Source organism: Sipha flava, unplaced genomic scaffold, assembly GCF_003268045.1.
Source record: "Sipha flava isolate LNK unplaced genomic scaffold, YSA_version1 68_pilon_pilon, whole genome shotgun sequence".
Lineage (NCBI taxonomy): Eukaryota > Metazoa > Arthropoda > Insecta > Hemiptera > Aphididae > Sipha > Sipha flava.
In genome coordinates, this window is record NW_020273608.1 from 792,973 (window position 1) to 810,433 (window position 17,461).

At 29.1% G+C, this 17,461-nt stretch overlaps 2 protein-coding genes across 11 annotated transcripts in view; one reads left to right on the plus strand and one right to left on the minus strand.

Annotated features, from left to right (window-relative positions):
* The first annotated feature begins 44 nt into the window (after positions 1 to 44).
* LOC112691939 (GATOR complex protein WDR24) overlaps positions 45 to 17,461 on the plus strand; it is a 38,758-nt gene continuing 21,341 nt past the window's right edge. Inside the window, exons 1-11 of one of the 10 annotated variants that reach the window (XM_025566407.1) lie at positions 45 to 339; positions 420 to 539; positions 945 to 1,167; positions 1,229 to 1,442; positions 2,515 to 2,763; positions 2,830 to 2,987; positions 3,086 to 3,293; positions 3,374 to 3,767; positions 3,832 to 4,112; positions 4,197 to 4,483; positions 7,832 to 8,034. In XM_025566407.1, coding sequence (XP_025422192.1) covers positions 189 to 339; positions 420 to 539; positions 945 to 1,167; positions 1,229 to 1,442; positions 2,515 to 2,763; positions 2,830 to 2,987; positions 3,086 to 3,293; positions 3,374 to 3,767; positions 3,832 to 4,112; positions 4,197 to 4,483; positions 7,832 to 7,976 — 2,430 coding nt within the window. In that variant the 5' untranslated portion in view covers positions 45 to 188 and the 3' untranslated portion in view covers positions 7,977 to 8,034. Of the gene's footprint in view, positions 340 to 419; positions 540 to 944; positions 1,168 to 1,228; positions 1,443 to 2,514; positions 2,764 to 2,829; positions 2,988 to 3,085; positions 3,294 to 3,373; positions 3,768 to 3,831; positions 4,113 to 4,196; positions 4,551 to 4,578; positions 4,744 to 5,785; positions 5,802 to 6,128; positions 6,145 to 7,831; positions 8,035 to 9,314; positions 9,544 to 12,283; positions 12,339 to 13,499; positions 13,516 to 17,461 lie in introns of those variants that run through there. The other 9 variants (XM_025566414.1, XM_025566408.1, XM_025566409.1 and 6 more) reach the window with 9 other exon arrangements.
* LOC112691940 (ras-related protein Ral-a) lies at positions 5,073 to 7,009 on the minus strand. The gene is made up of 5 exons (XM_025566418.1): positions 6,873 to 7,009; positions 6,451 to 6,583; positions 6,169 to 6,377; positions 5,399 to 5,573; positions 5,073 to 5,336 (listed from the first exon to the last, which is right to left on the minus strand). Exons 2-5 carry the CDS (start codon positions 6,553 to 6,555, stop codon positions 5,220 to 5,222), a joined length of 606 nt encoding a protein of 201 aa, XP_025422203.1. The 5' UTR covers positions 6,556 to 6,583; positions 6,873 to 7,009; the 3' UTR covers positions 5,073 to 5,219.

The window sequence follows — 17,461 nt, forward strand, 5'->3', positions numbered from 1 at the left end:
CGCGGCGGCCAAGGACGGTTAGGATTAAACGCGCGCATGCGCTGGGTCCAACTATAGTGATGATAGCGGTCTGATAGCAGACCCTTATAGGTCCGCTGCATGTTGTTTCGATGTTTGAAAAATGTATCGGGTGAAAATAGCCGTACGTATCGTGCACGTGCTGGACGGTATTCGTTCCCGTGGTCCGTATGCGTAGTCCAGACCATCCATGCGAAATTCTCTCGCCAGAACCGAACATGACTATCAGCAACAGCAAGGGATACATCTTGCACGAAGGCCCTGCGTACTCGTTGGCGCTGAACAAGGAGCATACCCACGTAGTGGTCGCAGGAAGGAACGGTAAGCTTTGGGGTTTTCGAATGGTACAGTGCCCATACCGGTTTCGTAAGCTTCCGACGTTAAATCTCATGTTGTTCCAGTGTTCAAGGTGTTCCTCATCGAACAGGGTGGCTTTAAGGAATGCGTCAACTTACGATGTGGCAAGACGTCCAGTGTGCAGAGCTCTTCGAGCATGGATGTTGCTTGGAACCCAACTGATGGTAAGGATTTGGTGGCGAACTCCCTGTGTTAGCCATTTACTGATAACTAAATTCAACATTCCCTGGGGTCCAGAGGAAAATATAATTTTAACAAAATACCTATTAAAAGATTTATTAAAGCTTCTGCGTGAAAAGTAAAATCATATGAATAAAGAATTATTTGAATTCTTGTACAGGCACACGAATATATTTTAATTGAAATGCAATTATCTATGGTCCAGTTCATGGATCATAAAATAAAGTTTTTAGCCATGCACTTGCCAGTGTTCAATGTATATTTATTTGATTTTTCTTTAACTTTGTAGCTGTTTAATTTATTTTGCTCTATGTGGTTTTAAAATATACATTTTTTATTAAATACATCCCGATATCTAATCAGCTACATGCCTAATTTTACATTTATAGACAATGTCTTAGCAACTGCTACAACTGGTGGTGCTGTTGTAACATGGAACTTAAACAGATCTTCTAGAAACAAACAAGAGCATGTTTTCTACGATCATAGGAGAACTGTTAACAAAGTGACATTCCATTGTGTTGAACCAAATTTGCTTATGTCCGGATCTCAAGATGGTACCATAAAATGTTTTGATTTGCGATTGAAAGAAGCTCCAAAAACTTACTCAAGGTATTTTTGTATTAATAGGTACTTATAACACTGTTTAAAAATGTCAACTATGATCTTGTAGTGATTCTGAAAGTATTAGAGATGTCCAGTTTAGTCCACATAATAGTTATGTATTTGCTGCAGCCTCAGAAAACGGTACTATTCAAGTATGGGATACTAGAAAAGCTGAAAAGTGTTTAAATAAATTTTCTGCTCATAATGGGCCAGTGTTCTCTTGTGACTGGCATTCAGAACTTCAATATCTGGCAACTGCAAGTCGTGATAAAACAATCAAGGTAACATTTAGATATAACGGTTATTGATTTCCGACTAGGACATTTAATACAATTATATTGATAGATTATGCATTATTTTCTTTTTTTAAAGTAAGTATACATGATCATAGGCTTGCTTTTGTTATGGGCTATCATATATTAATAGAAACCGTGTGTGATTATGTAACACAATATTATATATATTGTGTAAGACATCACTATATTTAATTAAATGGTCATAAACTGAGTAATAATTAAAAGATGCTATAAACTGTTAATTCATATTCCTAGAATAACGAATTAGGTTAAATCTACAAGACCTATCACTGGATATTGCCAAAACAACAAGTTATATGACGTCAGTGAAGCAATATAAAAGTATGATGGAAATTACCATAAATCAGATGAGTTCTAGTCATTGCAAAGCAAACAAATTGCAAGCAAATTCATGTCACTTAGTATCAAAATTTTGATGAAGACTTTGAATTGTAAAATAAACGTGTTAAATGTATTAAAAGTTAAGTCTCATGTCTAATTAATTAAAATTAAACACATCTTTGGCTGCTCAATTTGAAATTGAGCCAGTGGCACGTAACACTTTGATGAACTTTTAAATGTTTTTATTTTACTTATATTTGTTTTATTTACTTAAATAATAATCTGATAGGTATAAAATTTAAACAATTATTTTTTATTATAATTTTTTGCGCAGGGACTTAGGCTTCTATACTTTGTAGTAAAAATTAGTTAGGTATAACTTGTGTTGGAAAAGTTTTTTTTGAAGGCACAAAAATTTTCTTTTATCAGAATAGTTGTCTCATACAGATAATTAAAAACCCCAGTTACTGGTATTAAACCGATAAATATGTGATATATTAGTACAGCCACATTATACCACCCAGCTGTAATTCCTATTTTATCCAATTATATTATTACAATAAATCTGTTATATTAAGGCATTGTAACAAAATAACTATATTTAAACTATTTATAGTGTGTAATTAATATTATACAAATATATATCACATGTGGTTTTGTGACTTGTAGTTAGATATTAGTCAAGAAAAATTAAAATCCATTTTTATTTGTTTAGGTATGGAATGTTACAAATAAACCGGTTGCTGAATATACAATTAGCACTATTGCTCCTGTTGGACGTGTCAAGTGGAGGCCATACCGTAGATATCATTTGGCATCTAGTGCTTTGGTTCTAGACTCTGCTATTAATGTTTGGGATGTACGCAGGCCTTTTATTCCTTACGCATCATTTGCTAAACATACTGATGTAGCAACTTGCATTGCTTGGAAAGGAGATCCTTTTGTACTTTTGTCTACCAATAGAGTAATATTTATATATTAAAATTTATGATAACATTTTAATTATTTTTAATAGATATTTTAATTACAGGATAGTACTTTGCATCAAAATTTCATTAGTGAAGCAGATTTACCATTGGAAAGTGCTAACCTACAAGGTATGGCTATCAATAGAGATGGAGATTTGGTATACTGTTGTCCAGTCAATTTGAGTAAAGTTGAAGTGCCCAAACCTAAAGAAAATTCCAGGTGATAAAATATTTAAAAAAAAAAAAATACATTTAATTAGTAAAACATTTGAAAAATAAAGAATTCCAAGTATTATGTTTAAAAAACTGCTGTCTCAGGAAAACTTCAACTACAACTAGCGGGGAAGAAGAACTAAACACATCAAGCGAAATGAAAGTATTCCGTGATCCAAAAATTGTTACATATTTATCTGATGATGCAGAGTGTATTCAGATGTGTGCTATTCAGTATAAACTTAGGGGAAGATCAATAGGAGAACTATGTGAGCACAATGCCAATGTTGCTTCCAGTGTTGGAAGACCAACAGTAATTTATTTTGCATAATAAATACTCCTATTCAATAGTATTGACATTAATCAGCTTTCTAAATAATATTTACTATATAGGTGTTTTTATTGTGGAATGTGCTACGAATACTATATGATCGTATATCTCTAATTTCTCTTAAGGAAGATATTATGAGTAGTTCAAACATAGAAAGCAGCTATGATGATGATGGAGAAGACCGAGCTGGGTCCAGTAGTGATGAAGATGGTCTCAAAGCAGATAAACAGAATCAGTTGGGCGATTTCTACTTTGGTGATGCAGAAATCGATCCTTTGGATGCTGAGCACGATCAATATGATTGTCTAGGATTGCAGATGGACAGTAAGACCGTAGAAGAAGATAATGATTGGGAAGTTCCTGCTGAATCCATTGCATTGAGGCATGAAATTTCACATCAGCCCATAGTCGATGATCCCTACATGCCTGAATTAGCGTCTGTTTCTAATAAAATGAGTAGGAAATAAATAAAAGCATGATTGTTTTTAATGAATAGCATTAAACTTATTAAAATTTTCAGATAATAACAATATTTCTGCACCATTATTGAGAATAACATCTCCTGCAAAATTTGATGCCTGGAATCCGTCCGAGATAGTTGTTGAAGCTCTTCGTCATCATGTTGACCAAGGTGATGTCCAAACAGCAGTTTGTGCATTGATTGTATTAAGTGATGAGATTAGAAATGAATTGACCAATCCCAAACGTCCTTGGCATCTTTTACACGATGAAATTGAATGTTGGTGGTTAAATTACCTTGAATTACTTAAACAATTTAAGCTATGGTCCTGTGCTACAACGGTATTAATAAAATAGTTCAATTGATCATCTTGTAAAAAACAATATACTGTGGTTATAAATAATTTTTTATTCTATTTAAATTAGGTGATTCAACTATCTCGCATTCGTAACATATTACAATTACATCGAACTTCAACGTCAGTTTATTTGAGTTGTGGTTGGTGTTCTAAAGGTTTAACTCGAAGTAGTCGACACTGTTACAACTGTCAACATTCTGAATGTGCTCGATGTGCTCTATGTCAAAGAATTGTGCGAGGAATGTATGCTTGGTGTCGAGGATGTGCACATGGCGGACACATTGGACATATGAAACAATGGTTTATGGAGAATAAATATTGTCCAACTGGATGTGGTCATATGTGTGAACATTAGTAAGTATTAATTTCATTGCATATTTTAATATAATAAATCTAAATGTATATGCCATAGTTCATTAAATATAATTTTGTAATTTATTTTATTACTGGGGAATGAGATGGCAGTGCTGATTGCGCTCCATCACCAATTCAAAACCATCCATGGATAGCCTCAGTTGTCTGTTTATAACAAACCTAATGGTTTAAAATATAAAAATAATAGTATAAACTTCTTAGTTTGAAAGTTATAGGTAGAAAAAACACAAGTATATACTTTAAAATGATATAATAAAATTGTATAAAAATAATACATAAAATATGATTGGATTTTAAAGGTTATATTAAGTATTAAGCAATAATATATAGTATGTATTACATACATAGAGACATATTATGTTCAAAAAGTTTATTTCACCCGTAATAAATATACATTCTAAGTATTTGGAACACATTGAATAATATATATATATATATATATATATATATATATAAGATTATGATAGTATAAGCATAGATTATACTTAGTTAAATTAAAATTGTATCAATTCTGTGATAAAAGCTTAAGAATGGGTATTAAAAGGAGACATTTTATCATAAAATCATATAAAGTGAAAATCCTTGATATATTTTTAGGACGAAGATAATGAATCAATACTTTTCAGAAAAAAAAATTAAAATATTGATAGAGCTTTAAAAATAATAATAAATAATAAAGAAATTAATTTTCTTAAATGTTGATGGTCTTTTCTTTTCATACAATATTACATTTCAACTTCTTCCGTCTATTTTTGTCTTTACCTCGCCCATTTGCTCCTTTAACATCTTCCTTCTTGCGAGCACGTATCTCACGCATCAAGTCAAAAAATACCTGTAATAATGATTGATTGTTGTTAACCTATTTATAAAACATTTAATTATGTTTTTACTCACTTTATCAACATTATCTCTTGTCTTAGCAGATGTTTCAACATATGGCACACCCCATTCTTGAGCTCTTGACTGAGCTTCATTAAGGGATACTTTTCGTTTATCTGTTAAATCTCCTTTGTTACCAACCAATAGAAAAGGTATATTTTCATCATTCTTTACTCGAAGAATTTGTTCTCTACCAAAATTAATTAAAACTCAATTAACAAAATAAATGTTTTTTTTTTTTTTTTTTTTAACAAAAATACATTAACATTAGTCATTACTATAAATAAATACAATAGTATAAAACTTTAAATATATTAATCTAGAGTTAAGATAAAAATAGCCTTTATTACTGATTTAAATTGTATACATTTTCTATTTATATATATATTTTTAAAATACTAGAATAAATGCATTTTTATCATGGACAACATTTCCAAATGATTATTTTGAAGATTGCAAGTAGTATTTTTCACTATACAATTGAAATGGTCTGAACCTTATATTAAATTAATTTAATGTTAAATAATTTGATAAAATATACTTCAATAATTTATCTATTTACATTTTTGGTGCATTATAAGTGTTTATAATTATTAAATCACTGATCTATCTGTTAAATTTGATATATTAATTATTACAAATCATTATACCATAAAATTTATACTACACATTTATAAAGTATTGATAAACATAAACATGATAGTGTATTGCATTTTATCTATTTATTACTTAATGTTGGTAATAGGAATATAAGATGATCAAGAATAATTCTGTACATAACATACCTAAATTCCATTGTTGCTTGAAAACTATCATCTTCTGTAATAGAAAATACACATAAAAATCCTTCGCCACTTCGAAAATAGTTGTCACGTATAGCAGCATAATCTTCTTGACCAGCTGTATCCAATATATCGATTTGAACTTCTTCGCCATCCAAGACAACTTTCTTACGGTATGAGTCAGCTTTAGTCGGTTCATAATCTTCAACAAACTACAACAGGACATGTGAAATTTAGTTACATCATACTATTAAATTAATAATAAACATAAATATTTCTACACACCTCGTCGTACATGAATTGAAGGGTAAGAGCAGATTTACCAACACCACCACTACCAACCATTATGACTTTGTGCAAAGCGGGCTGTTGAGCACTATTTTTCTTCATGGTTTGTTATAAAAATGTGCTGTTGGCGCTGTAAAGAAAATATGAAAAATGGCATACATCTATATTAATTGTTGTCTACATAAATGCACAGTACAATGCGATTCTAATGGTGGGTCAAGTGAAATCTCTGTATGGGCATAGCTTTCTCACTAATTACGTACGAAAACAATTATGGGAAGAAAAAAAAAATGTTTGAATAATATTAAGGCGGTGTCTACCATCCGTCAGTGGTCAGTGGACACGAGTCGTGGCGAGTGGGGAAGGGGAAACGATGAGAGGATTTTGATTATAAAGTATTAAAAAAAAAAAGTAATCACCTTGTTTACGTTACTACAAAACAATTATAAAAAGAATCTTGAAGTCTTCTGTTAAACGTTAATGATTAATTTATTTTAGAGTCTTACATAGGAAAGTGTTAATTGATTTTCGAAAGATAAATATTGTTTACATTCTAGTTGTGATATCAATGAAGATTTTGGTTGGTTTATTGAGTGTTAGTAATCGACGAAGCGAAACTACCAGTGTGACCACACCGAGAGAATATTTCTTGATTCCCAAAAGTTTCGATTTACGCCAATTATTTTAACAATCTATAAATAATTTTATAAATATACCGTGTTGTAAGTGCAGAGAAACAAACGAGTGTATATGCATCGAGGACGATCTGCGCTTGGCTGCCTAGTGCCGGTTAGGTTAGGTTAATGCCGGCTTTAGGTTTTACGTGGCCCCGGACCATGTAAAAATTGTTAATTTTTTACTATTGTTTCGAATCAGGAAAGTGGTAATAAAATAAAGGTTTAATTGCCCCTTTAAAAGTACTTGATGCATTATGATGTGTCTGTTTTTCGATCGTTTACTGTACCATGTATTAGATGTTTGGTATAAATTTACCCGTAAAGCGTTTACAGAAAAAGATTTGCGAAAAAAGAATAATGTATAACTGCTGTTTTTAGTAGTTGTATTACGTTCAATATATTTACTGATATCTTTAGGCTTTCTTTTTGAAAAAATCCCGAATACGTCGCTATTATATGTGCGTATCCAGTTAACGAATTACTTCGGATTATTCAGCTATATATTTTATCCACGTTCCGGATATCTTCGGTACGATTTTTCTTATCGATCTCGTTCTGCGTTGCATATATTTATGTTGTATACATTAATTTTTATTTATCTGTTAAAAAAAATGTTTCTGTTAAAATTGATTATAATAATTTATTTTTATATAAATATATAGCTATTATATATTCTTTTTCGAATGCACCTATGTCTTTAGCATATTGTGCGCTGACGTTTTCGAAAATTCCAACTTCGGAGTGCATACCTGTGTCTTCGTAACCATCAACAGTGATAATGTAAAAATGGCACCTACGATGGGTCTAAAACGTCAGGAAACTACGAAAGCCACCGAAATTCTGTAAAAAGAAAATATAACAGTAATAATATTTTCATGCACTATCCGACGTTCGGTTCGTGTGAAAACCGTGAAAGTACTTACTGCAAAACACGGCGGAAACGTCTATTTTGGCATGTGCGTCAGAGTGTAAACAATGTTCGTGAACGCTGGGTGACACAGAATGATTAATATGTCATAAATAATAATCATCGTTACATTACGTATGTTATAATCCCCTTGCCGTCCCCTTGGCCCTTACTCAGTATTGTAATCGACGAGATAAACGTCGCCATAAAAGACGGATTTTTATGGAAATACTATATGTGTTGTGTAGCATATTTCTACGCGCGACGTACTTATCTGTGTATGGTCTACGACAAGTAGATTGAATAATTGTTTGTGTTATTATAATATTTTAACCTTGTATTATTATTATTTCATCCGGACACGTATTTAACACGACGTCGTGTGAACTTCATTCTTCTATAAAAGGTCGATGATGTGTTATTGTAACTATTTTTATGTTATTATTCGAATATGTAATTTATACGTTTAAGTTCTTCTTTACTTCACATCAAGTACTTTATATTGTTTGATTATTTTTAAAAATTATTTCGACAAGTACACTATCCGGTTGAAAAAATATTATGTTAAAAATGTAATAAAAAATAATGTTCTAAAATAAGTATATCCAGAAAATAAAAATATATTAAATAAAAATCATTGAAAATAAGTAGGTATAACATTTTAAATTGAAACAAATTAATTTATGTAATTATACTTTAAGAATATTTTTTAAGTATTAAAATTTCAAGTATAATTACAATTTATTCTATAAATTGTAATTAAATAATAATAACGAAAAACAAAAAAAGAAGAACCTATGTACTGACTGAATTACTCTGCCTTGTCCGAAAAATATTTTACTTTTTTAAATTAGAGAAATTACCTATTCGATGTGAAAACAAATGTTAGGTTGAAAAAAGTGAGGAATTGTCGTATATTCCAACGATATTTATTTATACTATATTAAATTTTCATAGTCCTCCATTGGTGACCATTGAAATTTACATATTATGATGAACTAAATCACAACAAATTAAAAATAAATAGCCCACGATAAAAGGTTGATTGATTTATTAAAACCAAATTATTAATATAACAAAACCACAATCTCACATTTAAGCGGAAAAAAACGACTGTCTGACCTCTATGTTTGTCTGTTATATTTGCATGTGAAATCGTATGAAATGTTTTATAAGCATTCTTTACTGTCACGAAGCAATGCCAACACACAATCGTAATACTCTGTTTTAATATTTAATCCTTATGTATATTAAAAACCGTTATTATAAATATTTAGGTGTTCGTAACAATGGAATTCCAGAGCCATATCATAACAAATATTTCACCTGAAGTAATGCCTAACGGTAACTACAGTTTGCGAGTGTATTGCTAGTCTTAAATAAAAAAAAAAGAGGAGAGCGACAAATTTTCCTAACGTAACGTGTCAAAATGTAACCGATATTCCCCCCCCCCCCCGCGTGCCAGTTAATTATGTGTAACTATAAATATATTATAAAAAAAATGTATGAATTTAAATGTATTTATTATATTTATTCAGCAACTAAATTTAAAATTTAATTTATGAAAATAACATTACATAAGTATTTGTTAGATTCCTTAATGTGATTTTTGTTGTTTTACATTAGATGCCAGTTCGTTTTGATTTGGTTTAATGTTTGTACTACTTTATTCACCTGTTGGTTGATTTCTTAATTGATATATAAGATATTAAATTTCATAAAAATATACATGGATTTGATTAAAAAAAAAATTAAAACAAATCAAAGAACAATCTAATTATAACAATATAAGTAGCACTAATAATTCATAAATTTATAAAATCTGCAATATTTATCCACAAATGGAAGCAGTGGTATTTTCATACCCAGCGCAAAGTTTGTTAGTCTTGGGCGCATCCAGGAAAAATAATTTAAACTAGCTATTTAATTCATGGTTCATTGAACACCAATAACATCTTACTCTATACAGGTAATTTCATAAAGCATAAAGTCGTGCGATTGTATTTTATTTGAAAAATACAAATATTTTAATAATTAAAAAAAAAGTAATTTAATTTAATTTTATATTATCTTATTAACTTATTTATATTAATTTTTTATATTTTATTTAAATAAGTTCACTTGATATGTGAACTAAATAATGTAGCAACATGCTTATGTATTATTGTTATTCAAGTTAATTAAAGTGAATTATTTTGTGAATTGTTTGTATTTATTCAAGTAGGTAAAATATAAATCAAATGTAATTTCATAATACTTTGACTGTCTAGATTATTTAGTTTTTAATAAAAAAAAGAATTATTAAGCTTTAAAATATAGGTACTTTAATTTAGCAGTTACCAAATTATTATCCAGGTTCAAATAATAATACAGCATTATCTCGATTAACTATGTTCATTCTTTCGACAATTTGTATGTTTCAAAAGTAATGCCATAGGTGTATATATTGCACGTAGGCTAAAGAAGATTAATAAATAAAAAAAAAAACCATGTTTGGACTATGTTATAAATAGATTTATGGTAATAGTTGATATCCCCCTCAATTACAATCATAAAAATATTAACTTTCATGATGTCACGAATTCAAGTAAAATTAGAAGTGAAGTAAGAAAAATAATTTTAAACAGAAATTAAAGTCTCATTACTTCAAATGTCAAGCATTGATAATTTTAAGAAGTAAAAATATGCATTTATATATCATAGGTAAAGTAAATTGTAGTAATAAATAAAAAATTTAATTAAAATTCGACAAATAAAAAGTCTTGATTAACCGTGGTTTTCATTTATCCGTGTGATTCCATATTTAGTAATCTAAGAGATATAAAAATATTAAATTATTATTATTCAAAGAATTTCATGGCACACCATAAATGTTTTGACTCCATATGAATCATTCGGTGCAAGTGCAAAATGTCCGATAGAAGAGTCAGGAAAAACGTACATCGTTCCACTATATATCTAGAGGGGCATACATCTCCTCGATGACCATAACATTGGCTTCTTCGTTGGATCTTCGTCGTACGGATTGTCTACCACATCCACCAATACGTCTTTTCAAGTTAAAAAAAAAATACCAATCATACCGTTCACCCATTCCAACACTAGGAGTCTCGCTTTTTTTTTATACTTGAAATTTTTAAGTATAAGTATGTATTAAATGCAAAACCAGACCCAGGTTATTCAGGTAATATGATTGTGCAAAGGTTAAATAATACATATAGCAACAAATTTTATTGTACAACATAATTAATGCGGTTAAATGAGTGATTAGTGATTTTTACCTCTATGCTTTGTTCCTTTTCTGTACTGAAAAAAATTGTCATACCATACACATCTATAATACTTCAACTTATGACCAATAAACAGATAAAATGTATTTTTAATAAGATATATTTGCGAATGTCTAGAAACTATCTAGTTCAAACTTCACTACATGTCCCAATAACGTATCGTTAACTTTAATAAAATTATTTTATATCTTACAATTATTACTCGGTGCACACATTACTTAATATATACGTGTGTATCAGTATTTCAATGTCACCAACAATATTCTCACTTCAAATTTTTATTTTTATCGGAAATATAACACGTTCACATTTTAATAACGAATATATTTTAAAGGTACATTGTAATTTTTTACTTCACTTGCGCAGGGAAACTTGTTTAAGGGTGACTTATAGAAATTATTGTAAACATAGATTTAATTTGAATTTTCATATTTATCATTTTAAATAAACTAAATTAAATGTAATATAGCAATTTGTAAGTTACATTTTTAACAAACTTTATTTAACTTTAAATATACAATATATAATATTACAAAATATACAATAGTAATATATAAATAATACCAAAAACATATAAAAAAAAATAAATAAATAAATAAAAGTGTAGGTGTAAGTGTTAAGGGGGGCTGCACACTGAAGAAACTTGTATTAGAAACCAATTTAAGAAATAAATTTCATGAAACTAGTTTTATGAAATTAATTTCTTATTTGCGTACACCAGTGAAACTAAAGCGTGAGAAACTAATGTATAGTTTCGACAATGTCGTCTGATGATGAGGATGTGTTTATGTTATATTGGTGGCTTCGTAACAAAAAAAGGAAACGTAGGTATTGGATTCATCCACTTTTAAAAGATAAACAGCATAGTAGCTATGTAGTTGCAAAGGAATTAACCGCCGATGAGGATAAATTCCAAAGTTTCTATAGAATGTCTCAAGTTGCTTTTCATCGTTTAGTGCAGTCAGTTGGACCACATATAACGAAGAAAGATACTAACTGGAGAATGACTTTAGAACCAGAAGAAAAACTCATAATAACATTGAGGTAAGTTTAATTATATATTTTATTCTAGAAATAGAAATTCAGTAAAAAAAAAATTACAAATTTAAACATTTTCTGGGTTATAAAAATTAATGAAATTTAGCAGAAAAATACAGTATACTAATTACAAAATACTAGTTTTTGTTATTCAATTTTTTGGTCTTCTGAGCAAATATGGTTGAAGTTCTTGGTACAGCATGTTAGGGTGGTCAATCTCAGAAGAATTCTGTTCTGATGTGTGAGAGTGACCATCATATGATGAGGAATGATGTTGAAAAGTTGTTTGATAGTTGTTAGATGTCAAGTATGGTATTGGTGGTTGTCCAAGTGTTCTGTCAATAAGATTGCCCACATCGCGTCTGAAAGCTCTGAATTGCACTGTACTCATTTCTTCTAAATCTGGAAGTAGACTTAATAAAAAAAGTTTTTTCGCATTATCTTCATTTGGTGGTTTATTTGACTTTGCATGAATGTAGTTGATTATGCAATCGTCTGCAGTATCAACTTGTGTTTTTTTCTTTTTCTTTGGAGGCCCCATTGCATATTGGCTTGTAGTTTTGGTAGTATCTGCACTAATACTACAAGACGAAACATCGTATGTGGGATTTTCAATGTCATTGCGTATATCCGATCTGTTTATTTCGGTTGGGTTTTCTTCTTCAAATTCTTGAAATTCCTCGTTGTTCGGTGGTGATGGTAAATTTCCGGGTAATGATTTGTCCAAAGTAATTTTAATATATGGTTTTAGAAAACTCATATTTTCTGAAAGATACCACGTCTTATTTTTATTATTCACTCCAGATCCAGAAGGTGGCTTCTTTATAGCACGTGTATAAACTATTCTTAAGTTTCTCCACGATTCCTTGCATTCTTTTACTACAACAAAGAGAAAACAATTATTCTATTAACCGCTAGGCAGTATACAAATGAGTGTTTGACATGCATTTTTTAACTCTGTTTAATTATGAGCAATATTTATAAGAATTGGAGTTTTTATAAAAATCAATATTAATTATATTATTTTATGAGTATTTTTATCAGTACATATTCTATTAAATCGTAAAAAACAAGAAAATTTGTTTATTTTGTTAACCTAAAAATTCACAACATTTTTTTATTATATTGTTTCAGATATCTGGCCACAGGCGGCAGCTTTAGAGCTTTGGCTCACTACTTCGTAAGAGGTGAAAGAACAATTGGTATGACTGTTGCAGAAACAACAGAAGCTATATGGACCTGTTTACATCCAGAATGGTTACCTGTTCCAGATACAAATGCATGGAAAAACATTTCAGCACGTTATCAACAACTATGGAGTTTGCCTCACTGTTTGGGATCGATTGATGGCAAGCACATAAGAATTAAAAAATTTGGAAATACTGGCTCTCGTAATTTCAATTACAAAGGTTATTTTTCTGTTCAACTTATGGCGTGTGCAGATGCAGATGGTTGTTTTGTTACTATTGATGTAGGCGATCTTGGTAGAAACAGCGATGGGGGAGTTTTTCGTTCATCTCGTTTAGGTCGATGGTTGCAAGCTGATGGTCTTAATTTACCACCACCAGAACCATTACCATTTGACGAAAACGAACACAACTTCCCTTATTATTTTTCAGCAGATGAGGCATTCCCTCTTAAAACATATATTATGCGACCATATCCTAGAAGCTCTTTAACTGATAAGCAACGAGTTTTCAATTTTAGGCTGTCTTTAGGTCGTAAGACAGTCGAGTGTGCCTTTGGAATGCTCACATCTAAGTTTCGTGTGTTTGAAACGCCTATAGGTTGCTCAGAAAAAACCGTGATATCTATTAAAAAATGTGCATGTGTTTTGCATAATTACATTCGCAAAACAGAAGGAAAAATGTATACGCCAAGAAATGATGTTAATATTGATGAAGACACTCATATGCCGAATGTAAACTTAGAAATAAACAGAAACGTTAATTTAACGACAGCAAAGGGAATGAGAGACTACCTCAGTGATTACTTCTTAAAACCTGTTGTTGCTATTCCACCTCAATGGTTAAGAATTGTGGGAAGTATAGAGTAATCACATGGTTATTAAATATGAAAATAAAAATATCACTATAGTCGCTATAGATATATTTGGTAACTTATACTTATATTTATATTTATACTTATACTTGTATAAATAATAAATTAAGTTTATGACTAAAAACCATTGTAATCATTAATATTAACAAATATATATCGAAGTTATTTCAAAGTTGTTTACTAACCTGTTCGTCCTACCTCCTTTGAAACATTTTCCCAGGCCAGGTCGACCTTATCTCTATTTCTATAATCGTTTTTGTAATCGTACAAGCAGACGTATCCTTCGATTGCTTCTATTAATTTTGAATTAAAATCTCGTTCTCCTTTTGACATCGTATTTAAATATTTAGATAGCAATAAAAATATATAAAATCAATTAATATCGAACTTATATATTTAATTATTCACTAGCACTAAAGTGAACTCAAGTCATTACTCCGAATGACGTACGTTATGCTATTAAATAATAATATTATAGATATACGAGTCCACAAACGATATTTTGTATAAAAAAAAAAAAAAAACAAAGATACTATTGGTCAAAACATCGATAACGTTTCTATTATGGGGATTTATTTACTATGAAGATTATTATGGGGATTTTTATGTCGTTTATAAATAATATTCAATAAGTACGATAAATTCTATTTACTTTTGTTGCTATGTTGTATATACAAGGTACAGTGTATAGTGTATATAATATATATTATACTAAAATATGATAAATAGGTACCTATAGCATAAATAATATGTATAAAAACATGAACATGTATTTACAAAATGTAAAAAATAATAAAATTATAATATAATTATATTATTTCGTATAATTTATACGAAACTTTATTGTTAAAACCAAAATTACAAGTTTCATGAAACCGTGGTTGCGCAACTATTATAAATTTTTGTTTCATGAAACTCAGTGTGCGTATCTATTTGATTTTCAATTGAATGGTTTCATGAAATTAAAGTATCACATTTCATGAAATTAGTTTCTTAAAATAAGTTTCTTCAGTGTGCAGCCCGTCTAAGTGTTTTATGTGTAACATAAAACATAACAACATAACATAACAACAAGATAACAACAAGATAACAACGTATATAACAACATAACATATACATAAAAAAGTTAACAAAAAAGGAAATATTAATCATATTTTAAGTCTCTTCATAAGATGTTCAATTTTCCATAATGTATTTTCTAAATAAAAAAATACTAATATTACTACTTATTATTTACATTTCATTAATGTTTAAATTTCTGATGTTTATCTAATTTATCAAGTTCTTTTTAAAAAAATTAGCTAACATTTGTTTTATGATATTCATTAATAAGTTGTATTTACCTATTGTGTCGGATTTTTTTTTTATATTTTTTGTTTCGGTATCAAATTTTCTTTTGATACCGATTCTTTTGCCACTTATCTCATCTATAAAATAAAATAAGATAGTAAAAAAAAAATTTGTTAATATTTTATAGGTATCAATCTAATGAAATTTTATTGTGAATTACAATAGTTATAATGAAACATTAATTATTTTAAATTAAAAAAGTTGATTATAATTTGTTATACTTTTATCAAAAGTTTTGATAAATATTAAAATTATACTTACTGTACGCCCTAGTGATAGAATCATAATCTTCGTACCGATTGATGCATGATTTAATTTTTTTTATTTTTTTCTGAAAGTAAAAACATGCAATCGGTATTTTTTTTTAACAAACAATTATCCGGCACGTTTCATATACATTAATTGTTAACGAACTTAACATAAAAATAAGGAATCCAATATAATACTAATTATAATATACATATTTCACAGTTTTCAATTGAAACTTATATACTTAATGAATACATTTAATGAAGAATAGTATAATTTTTCATATATTTGAGGGGGTAATTTTTTTGATACTTACTTGATTCAGTGAATCATTTTTTAGCTTCCTTTTTACCCCTTGGGGTGGTTGAATGCCTAGAGCAAAAATATAAGTATCAAATACATACATTTTAAATAACTATTATATACTTAACATGTAAAGCTATGTGGTTTTAAATCATACGTACTTATATACAAATTCTTATTATAATTTGCCATTGTAGATTCAAATTTAATTTTCACTAAAATAGCTGAACGTTCGTATCAATTTTGTGTTGCGTTGAGGATGTCTCAAATAAGAGTGAAGGAAACTTGACAGTAACAGAATAACAAAACACAAAGTCAGTTTTTATTTAAGCCAGCAGCATCAAACTATAATTTAATTGAATAACAAATGTATTCAATAGTTTTATGTTTTAGTTTATAAATGTAAAAAGCCAATCTTACCTACTTTTATCATTTATATAAATGGTTTAAACTGTTTAAGTACGTACCAATATCAGGGACATAATTGGGGTCGGGGTTTGATGTGTGCCATTACACTATTAAAATAGTCCCAATTGGTCTGCTAAAATTATTCATCGTTATTTGTGTAATATTAATAATAATATATAAATATATTAAGTTGTTAAATTTTAACTGTTTTAGTACAATTTTTTTTATCGTTATAGTTATTTTAAATTTAACGAATTACAAATAGCTTCTACGTTTCTATCAGTAAAATCAATATTTAATGAATACATAAAGTTAATTAGTAATATATTGTAGTATGTCCAAAATAATTCTGTATCGTTTTTACAATCTTATGAAACATTAAAAATCATTCAATTGGTACAAATTTTACCGGTTTCATAAATAACATATCTTTTTTTTATCCTTTCAAAATGTAAAGTCGTATTTACGCACTACCATGGGTGATAGATAGGCTTAGCGACTTTTAACTATAAAAACATGCTTGTACACTTTAAAAAAAAAAAAACCAAACACGGTCTAATAATTATTTTATTAAAATTGTACATTATAAATTTAAAATATAATTCTTTTTTTTAAGTTACGGTATTTAAGAATTTATGGCTTGAGGTGTTTATTGAATTCAATGCTTCTTTGTGAGCCTATAATACTGAACAGAACCATTGCAAACACTCTCCGCTATAATTAAA